The sequence below is a fragment of the Thamnophis elegans genome, chromosome 15 (assembly GCF_009769535.1).
Source record: "Thamnophis elegans isolate rThaEle1 chromosome 15, rThaEle1.pri, whole genome shotgun sequence".
Taxonomy (NCBI): domain Eukaryota; kingdom Metazoa; phylum Chordata; class Lepidosauria; order Squamata; family Colubridae; genus Thamnophis; species Thamnophis elegans.
Window position 1 is genome coordinate 12,831,039 of NC_045555.1, and position 22,514 is coordinate 12,853,552.

Consider the following 22,514-nt stretch of genomic DNA (forward strand, 5'->3'; position numbering starts at 1 on the left):
CTCGGTCTAATTTATTTTATAGAATTGTCATGGGGCAAAAATTGAATGCACTTTTTATTCATCTAAACAATGAAGATGAAATAGAGCCTTTCTCATTCAGTTCATTGTTATGGACTTCTCTGTTCTATGCCCAGACCTTTTAATTCCAGGTTTTAATTCCAGGTAAGACAAGTCCCACTTTTAAAGAGATGTGAGTTAAATTTTACAAGGTCCTGAATTAGATGCAACCTATAAATCTTGGTTGAGGAATGGTTATATGACTCTGCCGGTAAATACAATACTTAGTGTTCTGGCCCCCCCTCCGTCCGGTAATGAACGCAGACACAGGCTTAGCTGTTTGCCACTCTTTATTCACAGCAATTATAATCCTGTTGGCTGAAAGCCCAGACACGACTCACTGCCAAGACGTTGGCAGCAACCCAGACTCCAACAGATACGGGAACACAAGGCAGACCAGACAAGGAGTTCTCCAGATTACTACGAATGGTTGTGTCCTGCAAAACGATTCCTCCCTAAGTCTCTTCTTATATACTCTCTTGGGAGGGGCCAAGCCACAACCATCTGGTCTTGATTATCTCTTATGAGTCTGTCTCCGTAACTGCTGCCTCTGTTTCTCCGCCCTTCGTTGCCTGGCGTCAGGGACAAACTCCCTTTGATATTCCCCACTGCTCCATGCCTCAGGCGCCTCCTGGTGGCCAACCAGCCTCTCTGGTCCCTGCTCTGAGTCTGAATCCTGCCCAGGGTCCTCCACATCTTCCATAGCAGACTCATGGGGGTCCTTGCTATCGGAGTCCATCGGCAGCTCCAACGGCTCCTGCTGGGCCACAACACTTGGAAAGGTGTTTTATTGTTAATGCCTTTAGTGTATTTTATTCTGAGCCTGGTCAGATGGGTGGACCATAATTCTCAATATGCAGAAAAAACCATGACATAGGTGAAGTTTTAAAGAAAATAGAAAAACAGTGTGCGCTTGGAATCATAATTCTCCCTCTCAGTGTTAAACTGTCCCTCTCAACCTAATGCATATCCTAACTCTTCTGCAAAGATATAAGAACAGTTGTTCCAAAGAGAAGACTGGAATGGAATGGAATGGAATTAGGATAGGATAGGATAGGATAGGATAGGATAGATGCAGTGTATAATGGAATGGAATGGAATAGAATAGAATAGAATAGAATAGATGCAGTGTGGAATGGAATGGAAATAGAATGGAATGGAATAAGAAGAGAAGAGAAGAGAAGAGAAGAGAATTTTTTATTGGCCAAGTGTGACACACAAGGAATTTGTTTTTGGTGCATATACTCTCAGTGTACATAAAGAAAAATAAAATAGAATACATTCATCAAGAATCATAAAATACAACATTTAGTAGTAGTCATAGGTTACTAATAAGCAATCAAATTATACTAGGAAACAAGTAAAACAATATAAATTTAAAAGATACAAGCAACATGGTTATAGTCATAAGTGGGAAGAGATAGGTATTAGGAAAAAGAAGAATTCGAGTGAATTCTGTCCTTGTGTCTAGTTGTTCCCTATAGCATCATTTTGAGGGTAGAGGTTGAAACAATTTATATCCAGGAAGTGAGGGGTCTGGAGCTATTTTCACAGCCCTCTTTTTGACTTGAGCAGTATACAGGTCCTCAAAGGAAGGCAGGTTGGTAACAATTGTTTTTTCTGCAGTTCTGATTATCCTCTGAAGTCTGTGTCTCTCTTGTTGGGTTGGAAGAGAAGAATAATAGTAATACAGTCTTAGTAGATAATTTGACAGTGTTGAGAGAATTATTTGTTTAGCAGAGTGATGGCATTCGGGGGAAAAACTGTCTGTGTGTCTAGTTGTTGCGGTGTGCAGTGCCCTATAGTGTTTCTAGCCTGATTAGTTACAACTAGTGTTTGCTATTTGGTTGACAAGATTTACATTGAAGGACTTGCTGTTTTTCGCTGTTGCTGTCTCTTTGATGAGATCAGGCAGGATGGACACGCTTCATGTCCGATGAATTAAACAGTGTCATCTAAAGGACCCCCCCAGGACATATTCCTTCCCTCTTACAGCATCTGTCCTTTGGAATAATACCCTCCCCTCAAATTTGGATAGCTCCCATGCTAATGAAGGTTTGGGGTTTATGTTTGCCTTTGGGCCCTTTATGATTTTTTAAAAAAATGTTACTGTTTATTTTTTTCTTACTTGTAAGTTGCCAGAGTCATTCGACATCAGGCAGCATATAATTTGTATATGTAAGTAAATTAATAACTTATGATGGACTGTGATATCTCTATTCCTGTGCTGCATAAAAATGATAAATAGTTATCTCACAGAACATGCACAATACATGAACATTATTTTGTTAACATTTACTGGAAGCCCTAAACACTATAACACCAATAAGTTGCTTATATTTTGGAAAAACGTACTTACTTCCAGTCATGTTTGTTTGGGGTTCCCCCAGCCCCCAAGATGAAATTGAACCAAGTCACTTTTCATGGAATGGGCAGCTACAGATGATTAATAGATAAATAAATAAGGTCGAAGCAAAGCTTAAACAGCAATAGACATGCTCACCTTGGTGACCTAATTCCAGCTACAGTTCACTGGACACTTGATAAGTGGTAAAGAAATTGAGATTCTTCAGGGAGCACATTCACAAGGGTTTTAAACGATAGTAAAGGTAAAGGTTCCCCTCGCACATATGTGCTACGTTCCCAACTCTAGAGGGCGGTGCTCATCTCCATTTCAAAGCCGAAGAGCAAGCACTATCCGAAGACATCTCCGTGGTGATGTGGCCGGCATGACTCAATGCCGAAGGTGCACTGAACACTGTTACCTTCCCACCAAAGGTGGTTCCAATTTTTCTACTTGCATTTTTACGTGCTTTCGAACTTCTAGGTTGGCAGAAGCTAGGATAAGTAAGGGGAGCTCACTCTGTTATGCAGAGATAGGGATTCAAACTGCTGACCTTTCTGATTGACAAGCTCAGCGCCTTAGCCTCTGAGCCACCATGTCCGCTAAAAGATAAAACCATTCAATTCCTTGTGTTGGTTTGCAGGAGTAGGGCTAGAACATAGGTCATGTCAGGATAATGTTACCTTATCTATATTTACATTTGTAACCATAGAGAGATATTAGATTTTTATCCCACTTTAATACTTCAAAGCAGTGAGCATATATAATACTCCATCCTCCTCCTATTTCCTACACAACAACTCTGTAAGATGGGTTGGTCTGAGGAAAAGTGTCTGATTCAAGATCACCAAACCAGCTTTTATACTTAAAGTGGTATTAGAACTCAAAGTGTCCTGGTTTCGAGCCTGGTGCCCTAACCACTAGACCGGATTGATTGCATGATATAGATAAGAGAGTGAGACTAGAATTGTACACAATAGCTATTGGCAATAGCTAGCAATGTTTCCCTTTGGAAATACAAGTAGGGTGATTTTTTTTGTTCCTTGTATTCTTTACAAATGTTGTAGAAGTAAATTAACCAGTAGAAAAACGGCTGCCTGTTTTTTCTCTCCAGCATTCGTAATCTGTTCATGATATTGAATAGTAAATAATAAATAGAATGGGAATAAGATTTAAAAATTCAGAAATGAAATATAGGGGGATTAGGTATGGAACTATTTAGCAACTATGGTAAACAATATATGAATTGGAAACTCAGCAGTGCCTATTCTTTTATTTTGTGTCCCCAGGGTACAACTGTGCGTATTATAACTGCAATTGATCAAGACAAAGGGCGGCCAAGAGGTATCGGTTATACAATTGTGTCAGGTGAGTCATAAAAATCAGTCTGGACTAAAAGGTATTAACCTGGTAACAAGATTTTAGGCTATAAGGCAGGGTTACCCAACACCTGACACATTTAAGACTTAGGGACATGCTGGCTGGTGAATTCTGAGAGTTGAAATCTACAAGTCCTAAAGTTGCCAGGTTTGGACAGCTTTCCTGTAAATAAAGCCACCATATTTGTACAAATTGATAAATAATCAATTCTTGTTTTATTTAAGCTTTTGCAATCCTTCTGCAATGTTCTCCCAATAGCTGCTAATTCTTCCTCCATTGCCATCTGGATATGGAACATGTGAATAAACAAACAGAAATAAGAATTTCTAGCAGATATTTACACAGTGAAAATTTTAAAAATCCAAATTGCTTCTTGTAACAAAGATTATGATTTGAAAATAAATGATTTCTTACATATTATTTACTAATAAAACAGTAGATTTTGACTGGTTTTCCCATATACTCTTAACAATGTGAATGAATTCTACTGATTATATTGTAAATGGTCTAAATTAATTTTAAAATTTTTGAAAAGGTAAAATTTCCTCTCGCACATATGTGCTAATCGTTCCTGACTCTAGGGGGCAGTGCTCAACTCCGTTTCAATGCCAGCACTGTCTGAAGACGTCTGTGTGGTCATGTGGCCAGCATAACTAAACTAGTGGCATAATTAAATGCCAAAGGCACATGGAATGCTATTACCTTCCCACCAAAGGTGGTTCCTATTTTTCTACTTGCATTTTTACATGCTTTCGAACTGCTAGGTTGGTAGAAGCTGGGACAAGTAATGGGAGTTCACTCCATTATGCGGCGCTGGGGTTTCAAACCGCCGAACAGCCAACCTTTCTGATCAACAAGCTCAGCGTCTTAGCCACTGAGCCACCCCATCCCTTGTAAATTTTTGAAACCAGGACACTGATATTGCTAACAAGAAAGCAACTCCTAATAATTTATAGTATATTGGTTGCTGCTTCTATCTCTTCCAGACTATATGTTACTTGTGTCCTTCAACCCACTTATTACTTTTCAACTCTAAATCTATCCAGAAAAGGCCAAAAACGAGCAAAAAGAAACTAGGCCTAAAACACCCCAGTTTTTGAGGGTACAAAGCATCCAGAAATTTTTCCTGCCTTAGTATAAACAACTTTCAATTGGTTCAGATCATTGCTGGGATTTTTCTTTTGAACTCCAGTTGCAGAATTGCTGTCCGTGGTCCTGAACCTTAATGAAAAACTAGCTGATACCAGCAACATCTACTTTTTCCTTAAGTCTGTCCTTGTAACTTGCCTTTTATCACATACCCTTTATTGTTTAGATACTGCATTGTCTAAAATGCATTGATCGATATTTGGAACAAGATATTTGTAAATAAAGAGAACCATTATTTTATCTTTATCTACTCAAAAGGGGCATCAGAAAGAAATATATACTAAAATCTGGATTAAATGGATTATTTGGGGAGGAGGTGTCCTGTTCTTTCAAAAAAAAAAACACTAAAACTTTAATCTACCAAACCCTGCAGGGAGGATCAAATTTTATATGTTGCATCTGAAGTCTCTCAAGTCAGTGGTCTGGCTTTGCAGACCAGCGGTGGTGGCGGTGGGGGAGAAGAGGGGATAGTTTTGTGTACACACCTGCCACTTGCATAAATGGAGCTTTGCATGCTCATCCACTGCTTGTGCAGCCCGGTTCCCAATGGACCCTGACCCAATAGCAGGCAATGACCCGGGGGTTGGAGACCCTTGCCTTAAGTAAAAGTGAAATGTTGCTAGCATAGAAGAGCATAGAATAGAATAGAATAGCATAGCATAGCATAGCATAGCATAGAATAGAATAGAATAGAATAGAATAGCGCATAGCATGGAAGAGCATAGAAGAGCATAGCATAGCATAGAATAGAATAGAATAGCATAGCATAGCATAGCATAGAATAGAATAGAATAGAATAAAAGAGCATAGCGCATAGCATGGAAGAGCATAGAAGAGCATAGCATAGTGTAGCATATTTTGTCTACTAAATGGAGAATTTCCCCCCTTCCATGAGGTTGTACTGTAAGTTGCATTACACTCCAATTACATAATTTCTAATGACCTCAAATAGAGGACAAAAGAAAACATAAACAAAGCGATAAACAAAACCAACCATTCTGGCATCAGTGAATCAAGAAAATCAATCTCAAGAGCTGTAATGGACTGTGGGAATATCCTTGAGAGGAATGAAGAGAAAAAAGCCACAGCCTAGACAATGTTCAGGCAAGAGAGGCCACAGTGCACAGTAGGGATGTGAGCATGGAAAGCCTCTCAGAAGGGACCTTCCTAGTTTTCTGAAAAGTAAAGGAAAGTGAAGGTGGTGGTAGAAGAAGTGATTTCACTTCACTTCGCAAGATTGATGTCAACCCTCCAAGGTAGTCTGTGCAAAAAAAACAGTACCATAAATACTAACAGTAGGTTTTTGAAAGGTTGAGGACAGTACAAGAAACAGTCTACACTAAAAGTAGTCATTGTAGCTTAATACAACATTCTCCCCCCAAAAAGCCACAGAAACCCTAGCTTGGGACCAAAAGCCAGGTTTTACAGACTTTTTGGAAGCTTAAGAGTGTAGGTGTCCTCCATATCTCTGGGAGAAGCTGTTTCAAATGGCAGCAGCAATGACAGCAAAAGCACACTTTCATAAAAAAGGTACACCCATTGGAACTAGAACACACCCATTCTCCGTAACAAGAGCAAAAACAATGAGAAAACCCCATGGTAGACTTTAAAGGTAACCACCAGCAAACACCTTGAATTACACGCCAAAAAAATCTGGTAAACTGTGTAATTTTCATGGTAATGGTGACACATGGGCACATTAAGAGATGGCCATTATTCCATGTTGCTGTCTTTGGGATAACTTGTAGCTTACAGATGGCCCCCTCGGGCAGACGTAACCCAATACAATTCTTGATGAATATATCTTGTCTTTTTATGTACACTTAGAGCTTATGCACCAAAGACAAATTCCTTGTGTGTCCAATCACATTTGGCCAACAAAGAATTCTATTCTATTTCTATTCTACAGTGCTCTTGTTGCAAAGTATATTCTCTACATAATAGACTATATACTACATGGATCCCAATCAATGCTAACTCATTAATTTTTAAGTGAAAGTACATTTATTAAGAAACTAGCTGATAACCTGGCGTTGCCCGAGTATTTATTTATCCTAATCCTGTATTAGACACGAAAAGCCCTGATTTCGGTGACAAATTAGTTACAAATGTTTTCCCTGTGGCCCCAAAAGCCATATATTTGTCCCCAAAAATAATCAAAGTATGGTTGAAAATGTCCGGACCAAATGTAATTTCTAGTGTTGGATTTTGCCCCTTACCAGAGGGAGCCCCCTGTGGAGTACTATGAAGCCGTTACCATGGCAATTCCACTGCGCTGTACAGTAGAAGCCATTTTACAGCACTACGGTAGAAGCTATTTTAAGCACAACAGGCTGTTTCTTAACAGAACACACACCCCGAGGGTGTTATGGGTGTCTTCCTCCTCCCCCCCTCCCCAGTTTTTTTTTTCAGAGAATACATCTGTGTCCTAAGTTTGGTTGAAATTGCTCGAGGCGTTCCAGAGTTATGCTGGAACCTACACACACACACACACACAAACACACAGCAACTTATATATATATATAGATCCTATATATGACAATAGAAAAGATTTCCATCTGAACTACATTTTGAAGAGAGGGAATAAAGAAGGAGGAAGGGAGGGGCCAAATGAAAAAGAAATATAAGGACAACATATCATTTGCCCTAGTGTTTAAAAGAATAAAATAGGTACAAATCAGTGTGTCATGTTCCAGAAAAGACCACAACTGGTCTTGCTGGCTCCAGTTTCCATCTGCACTTCCAGGCAGGAGCTGTAAGTTCAGAAGGATCTCCCAGTTGTGGCCTTTCTTACTCCAGAGACTGTTCTTCAGGGGGAAATAGCCCTGTTCTCTCCCTGTCGTCTTTGTCTTGGGAATGATATTATCTTGTTTTGCTATTATACCTATAATTCTTCTCTTCTGCCTTTTCCATTGCTGCCAGCCCTTAGCAAACATCTGTTGCTTTTCTGTTCATCTTGTTCCTCAAACCTTCCTTGTATTGTGGATTCTCCCATCATCCCTGTCAACAAGGAAGTCTTGATACACCACAGGATTTATGAGCAGCTTCAGCCATTACAGCTATGTACTCTAGAATTGTCTCAGTCATCATTAGACAGATTGGAAATAAACTTTTCCTTCCTTCCATAATACCCCTGTTATCTTAAATCCAAATTATGATAGAAGAAACTGCAGTGATTGAATTGAGCCCTGAGTATTACCTGAAAAACAGAAAAAGTGTGCTTTGTACAACGCTGTAGTATTTTCTTTACAACACAAACTTGAATGCTTTCTTTAAACAGTGTCAAAATTGTGTCCTAAAAAAATCTGTTTTACTAATGCTAAAAAAGTAGGGTGAACATATTTGTGTCCATTTGATAAAATAGCTAAGATCATATCATTATCTTGACATTCAACATTTCATTGCAAAATAGATGGAAAATCAAGTGATAATTTTCCCCAAAATACAGAGCTAAAACATGTTTTTCAACCTAGTGTTGAAATTAGTTGAATTTTGCAGTGTCATTCATTGCAGTAAATGTCCATCCTTTTTTTATTCAGATCTCATGAGTTTTGTTTGCTGTATGTATAATAATATATTTATCTGATTTAATTATTTATGATGAAGAAATGTTGTTGATGCGTTCTGAATACAGTAGATGTTGCATGAAAAGTGTGAACCAGAGTACGGATAATTTGGTACTTGGTGTTAATCAATCATTAATTCAGCTATTTGCTTCAAAATCAGCTTGATTTCTTGGCATTCCCAAAACTCAGTTCTTGCTATATATAAAACACCAGTATGAGTTCTTCCTCATTAAAAATACATTTTAAATCAAAGTTAAAATCTCTATGAAACAAAATCAGATTTTCCAGAATTAAATCTTACATTTGATGTTAAGATTTGATGAACTTCAGTATTAAAAGCCTAAAAAACCCCAATTAAACCATGGTTTATTGAAATAAAAGAAACCCCTAAGACCTATAAACTTTTTCTGTAGAAGCAGCTGCTATCTCTGAAATACTGTAATAACTTTGTTTATCAAGATTTTCTTTGATCTTTCTAATAGTCCAGATTTTATTATGCCACCTGTTATGTATCTGTCCTATTGTAGAAAATTGCCTGAATATAATCCTTGAGTCTTGCATATATGCAGAGTAAGAAGTGATCACACATTTTATAAACACAAGCATATTTGCTTGCATACATCAATCTCTTAATCACTGCCTCAGGATCTATCACATTCTATCTTTCACCAGAAAAAAAATGCAAATTACATCAAAGCAACAAGTGATTAAGGCTGATTAGCATTTTATTTTTATTTTATTTCTGTGTGTATATGCCTGTGTAATGATACTACAGCAACAGTTTTAATGGTGCAGCATCCTTGTAAGTAGTAGGAGATTTCCTCAGTGGCATATTTTTCCATGTCTAGTTTGAACATCAGATTTTGACACGAGGTGGAGTTAGCTATTTGTTGCATGGTATGAAGCATTTTAAATCTGTGGCCAATCTCTTTCATTTTGTACTTTGGTTCTCTGGATCAAGAAAGAGAAAAGTGCTGTCATACCTTTTAAAAACAATAGTTTAGACATCATCTGACAGATGCAAAGTTTGAAGAGCTTTATGATAGATTTTGCAAAATGTCTTCATTTAGCTGGTCAGAGTTAGAAAGTGAATTGTATTGCGGGCAATATTATTGTCAACTAGCTGATAACCCGGTGTTGCCCGGGTATTTATTTATAGGGAGAAAATGTCCGGACTAAATGCAATTTCTAATGTCCAGAGGAGCCCCCTTGCTATGGTACAGTAGAAGCCATTTTAAGGCACAACAGGCTGTTTCTTAACAGAACACACACCCCAAGGGATGTTAGGGGTGTCTTACACCCACAGTATTTGTTTCCAGAGAATAAGTCATTTGTGTACCAAGTTTGGTTGAAATTGCTTGAGGCGTTCCAGAGTTATGCCAGAACACACACACACAGACAGACACACAGACACACAGAGCCATGTATGGAGATGGAGATAGAGATAGAGATAGAGATAGAGATAGAGATAGAGATAGAGATAGAGATAGAGATAGATAGATAGATAGATAGAGATATATAGAAAGAGATAGATAGAAAGAAAGAAAGAAAGAAAGAAAGAAAGAAAGAAAAAGAAAGATAAGTTCACATTTGAGCTTCTAATGTAAATTCCTCTTCTAAAATGGGATATCATAGTCAAAGAAGAATCCTTGACTATGAGTTCAGAAGTATCATGATAAAATAAATGTTTTCCTTGCAACATTGCTGAATTCAGTGACAAATATGAAATTAATTTACATGAGAATAGCAGAAAAGAACTTGGATGGATCCTAATATATGTGCATCCCAATGTCATGGTAGCTCTTTATGCATCAATTTTCAATAAAAGATTCTATAAAGGTATAATGAGAGCTAATCTCTGAAAGTAAGTTGATGTATTTAACTGGAAAATGTTGCTAAAATCTAACATTGTACCAGCCATATAATTAAAATGTAATTTGAATCAAAACATCAATGCGGTGGAAATTAGTGCTCAGTAGTTACTCTTGGTTTCCCAAAAATATCTAAATAAGGTACAGAATAGTACTGTGGAGTACTATTCTGTCAAGGAGGAATGATTTTGCATACTGATGGAATTCTTTTTGTAAGAATTCTCTAAGAAAAAAATTCTCTTAGATACAACCAAAAACCTAGAAAGGAAACAAATAGCCTAGAATACATCTATCCTGCAGTTAACAACCTATTCAATAGGAAACATCACTAGATAAACAATCATGGAAGAAGCAAGACTATCATCCTCTGACCAAGGAGGAAGCCATACCCCACCAAGACTGGCAGAGCAAGCTACTATAGGTAAGCAGCCAGCAAACCTTAATCTTCCTCTCACACTGATCTTGCTACTTATCCTAGTAATGAATGTTTGCAGGAACCCAACATTTTAACCCTAAAGTACAAATATTCTTTTCTATTCAAATTCTCTATTGAATTTGCTGTTGGTTGGTACCATTGGTTAGCTATGGCTTTCTCTTTCTGTTGGGATTCTGTTTTCTTCCAACCCAGAAGATTTAGAACATAACAAAATCTTAGACGATGTGTAATTGTGGGACAGATATTAGAGGGAAATTTTCTTTTGAAACATTACAGCCAGTTATTTAATGTGAAAAGAAACTTGGAAACCAGAGTAGGGAAAAGAGACTTGAGATAGACTTGATGTCAACTTGTAAAGCTGTTAATTAGGTCATCTTTTGGAAACTTCACACTTGAAAGTATGTTTAGCCAGAATCCCCTTAAGATTTGAAATTACACTAAGAGATACATTAGAGGAGCAATGTTGATCATATAAGAATAAAGGACAGTCCAACTTTGCCAAACTAGGCTTCTCCCCAGCCTCAATACTCAAGTTGGACTATGACCAAGCAAAACAAACTTTGCGACAAAGGGTAGAGGATATCGAAAGGCAAACAGACTTAGGGAAAGCTCCTTTGTTTCTGGCTCCAGATGCCATTAGATATGTTGTTACTCCTGCCAGCTATTTTAGCCAGTTGTAGTCGGCTGAAGTCATCATCAGAAAGCATTTTCACTTGCACGGTGCCATGTGCTTCCATTGGCCATTATACACAGCAAATATGAAAAGATACATTGACTGAAAGACTCTGTTCCTGTGGCTCAGGAAAGGTGGAATCATTGGTCACATATTCCTTCGATATTCCTTTTACAGAGAGATTCAGAAAAAAAAAACATATCTTTCCAATAGAATAGATAGAATAACAGAGTTGGAAGGGAACTGGAGATCTTCTAGTCCAACCCTCTGCCTAGGCAGGAAACCTTATACCACTTCAGACAAATGGTTATTCAACATCTTCTTAAAAACCTCCAGTGTTGGGGCACTCACAACTTCTGGAGGCAAGCTGTTCCACTGTTTTAACTGTAAGGAAATTTCTCCTCAGTTCTAAGTTGTTTCTCTCCTTGATTAGTTTCCACCCATTGCTTCTTGTTCTACCCTCAGGTGCTTTGGAGAATAGCTTGACTCCCTCTTCTTTGTGGCAACCCCTGAGATATTGGAACACTGCTATCATGTCCCCCCCCCCCAGTCCTTCTTTTCATTTAACTAGACATACCCAGTTCCTGCAACCATTCTTCATGTGTTTTAGCCTCCAGTCCCCTAATCATCTTTGTTGCTCTTCTATACTACTTTTAGTATAGTAGACCATGTGTAATTGACAGACTGGACTTTATCATAGATTTTATCTGTTATTTATTATTTTATTCTAGACTTTAATTGTATATTTATTGAGTGTTTTATTTGTTCTGGTCTCTGGTCTATGACTGTAATGAATTGGGGGCAGGCGAGAATATAAGGACTTCATTGTTGAACATCTACAAGTGAATTACAACATGTGCTTGTTTTAAAAGAAAACGATTTACAATAGTCAATGAAGTATGTAATTCAAGTATCAAAGTACTTTCACTTTTGCTATTGCCAGATCAGTAATGTATGCATATTTTATTGTCATGGCAAAGATCATGAATGTGTTTTCTGCTTAGTTTGGAAAATTTGTGCAGTGTATATGAAAGTTGTCTAAATATGGCAGCTAGTATATGAATTTGATTAGTAATTAATTGCTGCATGTGATTTTTGCAGCTCTCCTCCCCCTTTATTGCAGCTCAGGGAAATATTCATAGGAAAATCAAAAGTTACTGGTATCATTCCATTAATGTATTTATTGTGAAAAAACTAATGAGAAAATACTGCCTTTTGGTAGGATGTAAATTTGCAAAGTTGGTTTTCAGACCAAACTGCAGAAACTGCTATATATCCAAGTCATCTACAAATACAAGGTTTTTCTTGATGAAAGAACAATAAAACCAGAAGATGAAGCATAACCTTTTCAAGAAAAGACTAAGGTCAACATGAAATGATTCAGTTACACAGATATCACCTGGGCGATCACATTTATTTTCCTTTCGTCGATTGATATGGCTGAAGGTCTCTTTTTCTACCAAAAAGAAAAGACTTTCAATGTGCCCGAAAGATGGAATGTCACTGAAATTTCATTTAAAAGAAAGTCAGTATGAATTCTTAAGTCTCCTTCTCAACTGTGATATCTGGGGGATTTACAGTGAAGTTTAAGAAGTTAAGCCAATGAAATTTCTCAGCTGGTTTTCTGTGCTTTTCCATGATGTTACTAGGTTTTGCCCAATAATTGAAAATAATTCAGAGGAAACCTTTTTTTAGGCTCATCCCTGAATAATTCTAGGGATGCGGTGGCACTGAGACACTGAGCTTGTCGATCAGAAAGGTCAGCAATTCAGTGGTTCGAATCCCTAGTGCTGTGTAATGGAGTGAGCTCCCATTACTTGTCCCAGCTTCTGCCAACCTAGCAGTTCGAAAGCATGTAAAAATGCAAGTAGAAAAATAGGGACCACCTTTGGTGGGAAGGTAACAGAGTTCTGGGTGCCTTTGGCGTTTAGTCACGCCTGCCACATGACCATGGAGACCTCTTCGGACTGTGCTGGCTTTTCAGCTTAGAAACAGAGATGAGCACCGCCCCCTAGAGTCGGGAATGACTCTCACATGTGTGTGAGGGGAACCTTTACCTTTACCTGAATAATTTTAGTGCATCCCAAGGACTGTAAAGCTGACATTTCTCTGTGCATTGCGGAGAAATAGGTCCATGAATCTAAAGTTGTTGGTTCTTTTTTTCAGTTTTTTGTGTTTGATTCAGATCAAGAATTCTGAGTTCTATGGTTCTAACTTTAATCCGATTAACAAGGCAGATCTTTACCTGGATTTCTTTGCTTACAGTTAATTAAGTAGTCTAGGCTAAACCAATTCTCAACACAAAAAGACTAAGATTGAATATGAAAATACAGTTAGTCCTCACTTACCAACCACCAAATCCAGTCTTTTGATGTTGTAGCTATTGCAGCATCCCTTCAGTCATGTGATCACAATTTGGCTTGCATGGAAACGGTGGGCATTTATGATGGTTACAGCATCCCGCAGTCCTGTGATCACCATTTGTGACCTTCATAGCCGTCTTTCGACGAGCAAAGTAATTGGGGAAGTTGGCAGGAAATCGCAAGCCATGATCATGTGACATTGCACTCAATGACTCACAGTGATTTGCTTAAAAACCACAGCTGGAACTGATGAATAATGTTCATCTAAGTTGGACATGGGCATGTTCCATTTCACTTTTTGACCGTGTTGCTTAATGACATCATTAAGCGACATGCTTAATGGCGCTCTACATGGGGCCCTTGAAGAGCATTTGGAGACTTCAGCTTGTCCAGAATGCAGCCGCGCGAGCGATTGTGGGTGCACCTCGGTACACCCACGTTACACCTATCCTCCACGAGCTGCACTGGCTGCCTATTGGACTCCGGATGCGCTTCAAGGTGCTAGTCGTTACTTTTAAAGCCCTACATGGTATCGAACCTGGGTACTTGAGAGACTGCCTTCTGCCAATTACCTCCTCACGACCAATTAGATCCCACAGATTAGGCCTCCTCCAGATTCCATCAACTAGCCAGTGTCGATTGTCGACCCCCCGGGGGAGGGCCTTCTCTGTGGCTGCTCCGGCTCTTTGGAACGATCTCCCCGGGGAGATTCGGACCCTTGCCACCCTTCAGGCTTTCCGCAAAGCCATTAAAACCTGGTTGTTCCGGCAGGCCTGGGGCTGATGAGTTCCCAGCCCCACTCGAATTGTTGCGGCTGTTGATGAGTTCTTAATCTGTTTTGTATTTGTCTGTCTTTTCATTTTTTGTACTTCCCCTTTTCCCCTATTTAGTTTGTTAGCCGCCCTGAGTCCCCTCGGGGAATAGGGCAGCATACAAGTTCAATAAAACTAAACTAAACTAAAACTAAACTAACATTGCAAGTCCCAATAAGTGAGAAATACCTGTATATAAAATTTCATCAAATATTTTTTTAAAAAAAACTAGGAAACATCACTTAATAAGAAGCTATCCTATATGTTGATAATTAGAAATCAGTTAGTTTTGCTGAATTCCTTTTGATAAACTGTAGGACAGTCAACAGTTGTCCTTCTCTTCTATCCCTCTGTAGAAACAATTCCTTGTTTTGTACTCATAAATGAGGTTAGAAAATTGTGATGTTCAGCCACTGAGGTCAGGGCTTTGTTTGAAGGACAGGCAATTAATCTAGTAAAGTAATCCACAACTCCAATTTTGGCAGATTTATGGAGATAGCCTCTGTCCCCGGGATTCTACCTCATCATCTTTCATTTCCCAGGCAAAGCCAGTCAGTTGTTATATAACATGACCTGTTCTAGATAAGATTTTTCATTTAAGGAAGCTCTTCGGGCTAAGAGAGATTGATGTCTTGGCAGTTTCCAAGGTGCAACATGTGATGGAAAGACATCAGAAGTAGGGCCAGACAGGGCATTATTAATTACCATGAAAAGAGGAGTTTAAATTTTGATAGTCATTGCCATGCCAGTGATGTGTAAAAATCATAAAACATGAGTTGTGTTTTACCCCTGTCTGTCTACTAACTTATATTAGAATTCACTGACGGGGGACTTTGCAGCAAAGGCAAAAGTGAGCATTAAGAGGCATGTAAAAAAAAAAGTATGGCAACTTTGTGGGAGAAGTTATACATTTGCAACTTAGAGGGAAGAGTTCTGGGTTGAGTTTCCTCATCTGCAGAGAGCGAATGGATAGGGGCAAGTTCTTTAAAGCCAAAATGTCCTTAAAACATTTAAACTTTCTACATTTTCAGATTTATCCAGTGGTGGGATTCAAATAATTTAACAACCAGTTCTCTGCCCTAATGACCAGCTGGGTGGGCGTGGCTCAGTGGTCATGTGACCGTGTGGGCATGGCCAACTCAACGTCATTCAGGTTGATGGGCGCTTCACCTTAGCTGTTACAATGTTAACCAGAGTGGCAGTTTCTGTAAGCAGGGCAATAAAGATTAGGCTAGAAATAACACCAGAATGTTTCCTTCCTGCCTTCCTTACAGGATTAGCCCTGAAAAGTGGGGGAAAAAACAAAATGAGATTTCTTCCAACAACTGGTTCTCCAAATTGCTCAGAAAGTTAACAAACCGTTCTCCCAAATAAATGCGAACTGGCTGAATCCCACCACTGGCTTTATCCTAGCTTTGGCTACTGTCTGGGATATTAAGAATTTAGCTGCCCTTACAATGGATCAGCTTGCAAATAAATTCTGACAGTATTCAGTTTTTGTTAAGTGAGAAATTTCAAAACTTGTTCTCCATAGCTGTATCTCAAATTATTGGCCACAGGTAGTATATTCATCCATGAAAAGCTTACATTAGTTAATAATCGCTATTTCAAAATAGCAAATAGATCTGTTTGGTAGGGATAAATTGCACCTTTTCACAATATATTACTTTCAATTAACAAAGTTTCATGCAAGCCATTTTTATAACCTTTCTTTAACTAAACGTGTAAGATTCAACATAAATGTGTGTTATTTTGTTTATGTTAGTTAGGGGGTCTTCTAACCATTGTATGCTTCTATATTAGCACAGAATAAAAATCTTAAATATCCTGTCCTGGGGAAACAATGGAGGTTTGCATTTAAATATGTGAAATTATTGTTCTGATTTGAAAATAACAAATTAGCAAAGGTTGATAAAATATGAGCGAGTATGGTTTTCTCTTTCTTTCAAATTATTAGAAAGTAATGAAATAAATTTTTTCCCCATGAAATTAAGCACAAGAAAATTTAGAACAGGGAAAAAATGAAAATACTTCCTCCCATTGTGCACAATTGATTTGTGGAATCAATAGATAAATTCATTTTTGTCATAATTTATATTTATTTTTAGACAAACAGCATTATTCTCCAAGGCTTTTGAAAACTGTCATTTGTAACAGTTAGGGTAGATCATTAAGGGTCTCTACCTGCCCTCACCTCTAAAGACCATATATAGCCTGGCTCAGGGGTCAGCAACCCACAGCTCTGGAGCTGCATGTGGCTCTTTCATCCCTCTGCTGTGGCTCCCTGTCACTGGTCAGTGCCACAATTTTGAGAGAAGCTTCCGGTTGGGAGTGGGGGAAAGCACAGCGTGCCAGGAGGAGGCTCTATGGCAAGGGGCAGGTTTTCGAGTCAGCTTCACAACTGAAGGCTTTTGGTTAGGGAAGGTAGAGGAAAAAGGACGCCATGGTAGGAGGAAACTCTATGGTGGGGGAACCGGACTTCTGCTTGGCTCCAGAATTGAATGGGAGACTTCTGGTTAGGACCTTTGTGACTCTTTTAGTATTTAAGGTTGTCGACCCCTGCCCTGGATGAATCTTCCTGTCCTCTTTTGTACTTTGGAAATAATTTGAATGATGAAATGAGTACATGCAGTCTTATGAATTCTTAATAGCAGCCAATTTTGCACCTTGTTTTATCTCAGATAAAACTGACAATTCTGCTGCTGGATTTCAGTCCTGGGGTGTAAAGCTATTGCTGGGACTATTAAAAAAAGAGAGATCTGGAATCTCGTACCTTCCACAGGCTATTAATTGCCTATCTCTGCTTCAATCCCAGGAATGCAAATAATTTAACACCTGAATAAATTTAAATTATCTGGTTCTTGGCCCCTTATCAGTCTTGAACTGCAATCCTGACACCTGACAAGTTTCAATCTATATGTAAGTATTTTCCTTTGGAAGAAGATGGGCACAAAATAAGAGCTAAGGAGCTCTGCTTTCTTTTTGTTGGACCCTAAGCTTTCAGAGGCGCTCCATTTTTTTTCGCTGTTTTTTCCTAAGTTTTAACTGTCCTGAAACTGGGAAACAATTAAGAGGTCCTAGTTCATGGGAAGTTGAAATAAAAGTTTCCTGGTGCAAGACAATGATAACTACTTCCACGTTGTAATCATGAAGAGAATGTCACCAGGAATCAAGGACCACTGAGAGACTTTGCTTTATATATATGAGTTACGCAGAAAGCGTGAAAGAGAGAGAGACAGAGAGAAAATTAAAGAGGTCATTTAAAATAAAAACATCAAATTTTCTCCTTAGATTGCCCATTTTAACAGAGATAGCTCTGTTAAACACCTATAGCAGTCTGAATGGTTAAAAGACAATATTTACCCAGAAAATATGAGGAAGATTTTACAGTTTCAACTGTACGTAGTTTATCAGTTAAAACTTCATGGAAGGGCATAAGAACAATTGCTGTCTTTATGGTGGGCAGCACATTTGAAGAGAGGGGAGACAGAAGCTTCATTAGATTGCTGGAAAAGCACCTTGAATTTGTTTGCTGAATTCACCAGATTCCAAAAGATTAGGTTCTCAGCAGAAGTCTTTGTAACAAAGAGCTAATTAATCTTAGATTGTTTTGCTGCTTTGGCTGCCTTCGGGCTCCATAGTGGATCATACATCTCTTTATCTGGGCTCATAGCAATGAGAATTTTTAGGCTGCAGGGCAGAGTTATGGGCATGTACTATAATCAGAATATGGGAATAAAGTGAGATCATAGGAACATTTTTAAAAAATTGAAAAAAGAGTTACAAGTCAAATAAAACAAGTACTGAAAAGAGAACAGTAACTGGGCTGTCCTTCTCACATCATCTTAGAAGAGAAAAATTGTCACGGTAGTGATTTAAGAGCTCACCAGCTTTCAATGATATAATGATTGGAATAAGTCAGCAAGGGTTTTTTGGCTGCTATCCCTTTAAGAGCCTGTATAATAATAAGAGGCCCTGTTAGGGTGTCTCTCTCTCACTGGGTGTTTTTTGCTCCTGTAATTGCTTATTGTTTGATTTCTGCCTATAGTATGTGTATGTATAGTATATATTCTTTTGCAGAAGGTCTTCTAATCCAACCCCCTGCTTAGGCAGGAAACCCTACACCACCAGACAAATGGATATCCAACATCCAGTTTTGGAGCATCCAGTTTTAGAGCATTCACAACTTCTGGAGGCAAGTTGTTCCATTGATTAAATGGAACAACTTGATAAACATAGATAAAAACACTATTTTATGACAAACCTCTATTTACTGTTATTACTCCTGGATTGCCTCATGTAGTAAAACTATGCTCCCTCTGACAAAAATGTGTGATTACAACCTGTTGATTCTTTTTTTTTCTGCTTTGCTTTTTTTTACCTTGACTTTGAAATTCAAGAGCTAAGTACCAGGTTAGACTAAATGGCGAAATGTCAGGCACAAAGAATTGGAACCACACACTAAGTTCCAGTTAAGATGATTTATTGCTTATGCCTATACACAAGAATCTAGTAAATAAATTATCACTAATTTGGCGGTAGACAAAAATCAACAGAATTCAAAAGAGGTTGGACTTAGCCCATTTATAACAACATAAGGACTCTACGCTTATTCCTCTCTTGACTTCACCCTCAAGCTCTGCCTGCTCTTCTCCTACATCAACTAACACAGGGGTGTCAAACTTGATTTCGTTGAAGGCCACATCAAGGTTGTGTTTGATCTTGGAGGAGGGGGAGTGGTCAGGTGGCAAAAATAGAGCGTACAGCATCCCTGGACCTCCATTTATGTTGGCAGAGGGCTGCAGGAGGCTGTCACAGCCAAAAACGGAGCTCGAGGTGGCCTTGCGCAGCCTCCCTGAGCCAGAGGTTGGTTCCTACCGGTTCAGACCAATTTGGCCAAATAAGTACTAACTTGGCTGACCATGCCCCCAAACCAGTTCTATCAATGGCGCCATAGGCACTACCATCTTGGTTTTTTGCTTCTGTGCATGTGCAGAAGCATTTTTACCTACTGTGCATGCACGCATAGTGCACATCATGCGTATGTGCACCCACAGCATGTTCCTGAGCAAACCAATAGTAGAAGAAGCCAGAACCCAACCCTGCCCTGAGCTACATTTTCACTCGCTGGTCCTTTGCTGTTTCCAGCCCCACAGGCCAGATCTAAGCACCCCGTGGGTCGGATCCGGTCCCCAGGCATTGAGTTTGACATCCCTGAACTAACACAATACCCAGTAAGTGATAATTCCCTTGATGTTCTGCTGGAACTAATAGAAAAAAAATGTACTAATCCAGAAATAGATACTAAGGAGACCAGCTTCATGAACCAAAAAGACACATCTGGAAAAGAAATCTATCTGTCTCTAGGATAGTATGGTCTTGATTTGAATGACCCCATTCTTGAGGTGCTTTGTTTATATTTTAAAAATGCATACTATCTGAGTTCCTTTTATTAACAAGTCTCAGCCTTTTGCCATGATGTATCTGAATAATTCATAAAATTGACCCCTGTGCCACAGTGAACTTGTTCCAGATTTACCACCCTGAGCCATGTGGGATGCTCCCCCAGAAGAACAGCTCCCATGCTGCTAGTCATTTTAAGGCCCTCCATGACGCATAAAAATTTAAAGGGCTCAGCCATAACCATTACCCATCAAACTGTTAAAGCATGTGGAAATATTCATGCTGTGCCAATGTAATATTATCAGCAGTGTACAAATGCTAGTCCTTGTATGACTGACAAATTTCACACTTGTTGAGAGACAGACCATGGTGAGGCTCTGGGGAACAGAGACAGAGAGAGAGAGAGAAACGAACTGGAATGTCTCTACTAACCTTTGCGGAGTCTTGACAGCAAGTGTAAGACACAGAAAGCTAGGCCTGAAATGAAATATATATAATTTTTAAAGAAAGATTGAAAGAACAGACCAAAATTGATGATAAAGTTTGGAGGAGCACATAGGCCTTCTTCTGTTCTTTCTCATCATTTCTTCTTCCTTTTTTCCTTCCTTCTTTTTCCCCTCCTTCCCTTCTTTCCTCCTTCCCTCTTGTTCCTTTCTCCCTCCCACTGTTGTGACTTGCCAGCGGCAGCAGATTCGGACAGTGAGGAGATTGGGGAGGAACATGGGCCAGTCCTGGAGTCTGGGGAAGGCTCTGTTGTGGGCTCTGTGTTGGAGGCAGAGAGGGGGCCAGAGCCATATGTCAGCTATCAGTTGCCTTCAGAGTCAGACATCAGTGAGCAGACAAACAGCTGGAGCCTGTTCCCAGTGTGTGCATGCAGAGTTGACAGACGAAGGGAACAGCTAAAGAACAGGGGTCGACATGGGAGTAAGGCAACAGGTAGACGATGAATAGCCCCTCCCGGAGGAATTAAAAGAGGAGCGAAAGGGGAGTGGAGTTTGCAGGAGGCAATTAGTTTGCTTAATTGGCTCGTGACTCTCCGAGACTCCTTGCCAAGTTTTGCAGATATCGGCCTGTCAGCTCTCCAAGCCAGATAAGGTCTGTGATTTTAAATCCTCCCTCAAAAGACTTTGCTGGATGTCAATGAGCAGAATTCACAGTCAATTAATAAAAAGGGGTTTTGTCAGGACAAGGAGTTGCTTCATGCTCTTGGGAAGCCTAGGTCAGATCACCCTCGTTCATTGAATAGCAGTTCCTGTATTATGCCCTCGGCAGGGTCCGTCTCCTTTCTTTAACATGCCGGAAGGAGTGTAATGCTATCATACTACAAGTTACGTCTCTTTAGAACATGCATGTGATATTACAACGCACATACAAAAGAGGCATCGCTTGTGGCATGATGATGACACGCTTCATCAGATTGATCTGTTTGACCTCTCCTGCAGATCCTGCTGTGTTGACTGATCTCCTGCTGGTTATTATCCACTGAGTGCTCAGCCTTGAAATAATTGGTTATCGCTGGTTGATACAATAGTATGTTGGCTTTTCTGGTTCAATGGTCTTTATACAATGTATTAGTTAGGACAAACTTTATGAACGATCCTGAGATTATTTGCCGCAGCAGCATGTTCTTTGAGAAAGAAGAAAAATATAAAAATAATTCCCATGAACGACTGAGTTTTGAACTACACAAATAGTTAAATAGGATAGCAAATCCCAAGAAGGAAAAATAGGGTTGAATGGTTTATAGGTAGTTTGGTGTAGTGATTAGGGTAGCAGACTAGAAACTGGTGATCATGAGTTCTAGTCCTGCTTTGGGTGACCTTCTGCCAGCCACTCCCTCTTGGCCCCTGAAGGAAGGAGGCAATGGCAAACCACTTCTGAAAATCTTTCCAAGAAAACTGCAGGGTCCATGTTTTCAACCAGGAATCAACACTGACCTTTAGGCACAATTCACAAAATGCAATAAACTACTTCAGAAACTGTTGGTTACAAGTTTCATTTATAAATGATTTGTACATGAACTTATATAAATCGTGGGTGGAGAATTATGGCCCTTTTATGACTTGTGGTCTTCAACTCCCAGAATTCCTGAGCCAGCATGGGAACCAATTAGGGATAACACTTCCTGTTGACTTGAATGAACTTTGTTGTTACTGGACAGTATAGCCCCTGCCACTCGTGCTACATAACGCTCCCATGTGTCGTTTGTGTTTCTTTGGTGTTCTTACTTGCATACTTGTGGATAGTGAGCCATTTGTGCCTCCTCAGTTCTTTTCTAATATGTTAGTCATTAAAGAAAACAATTTTCTTTGCCCAGGTAGTCTGAAATTATGCAGAGTCACTCTGGAGTAACAACAAGTCCTGTTGTTTTATAGCCATAGAAGAATCGCTGCATTTTTAGCAACGTCAGACACACTCTGCGTTAAGCCTGAGACTATAGTAACTCCCTTCGCTGCATGT

The 22,514-nt window shown here is 39.2% G+C and overlaps 1 protein-coding gene across 1 annotated transcript in view; it reads left to right on the plus strand.

Annotated features, from left to right (window-relative positions):
* The window catches only part of CDH23 (cadherin related 23), a 594,289-nt gene that overhangs the window by 224,240 nt on the left and 347,535 nt on the right, over positions 1-22,514 (plus strand). The window contains exon 9 of the mRNA XM_032232225.1: positions 3,691-3,769. Within this exon, the coding sequence (XP_032088116.1) occupies positions 3,691-3,769 (79 nt within the window). The remainder of the gene's footprint in view (positions 1-3,690; positions 3,770-22,514) is intronic.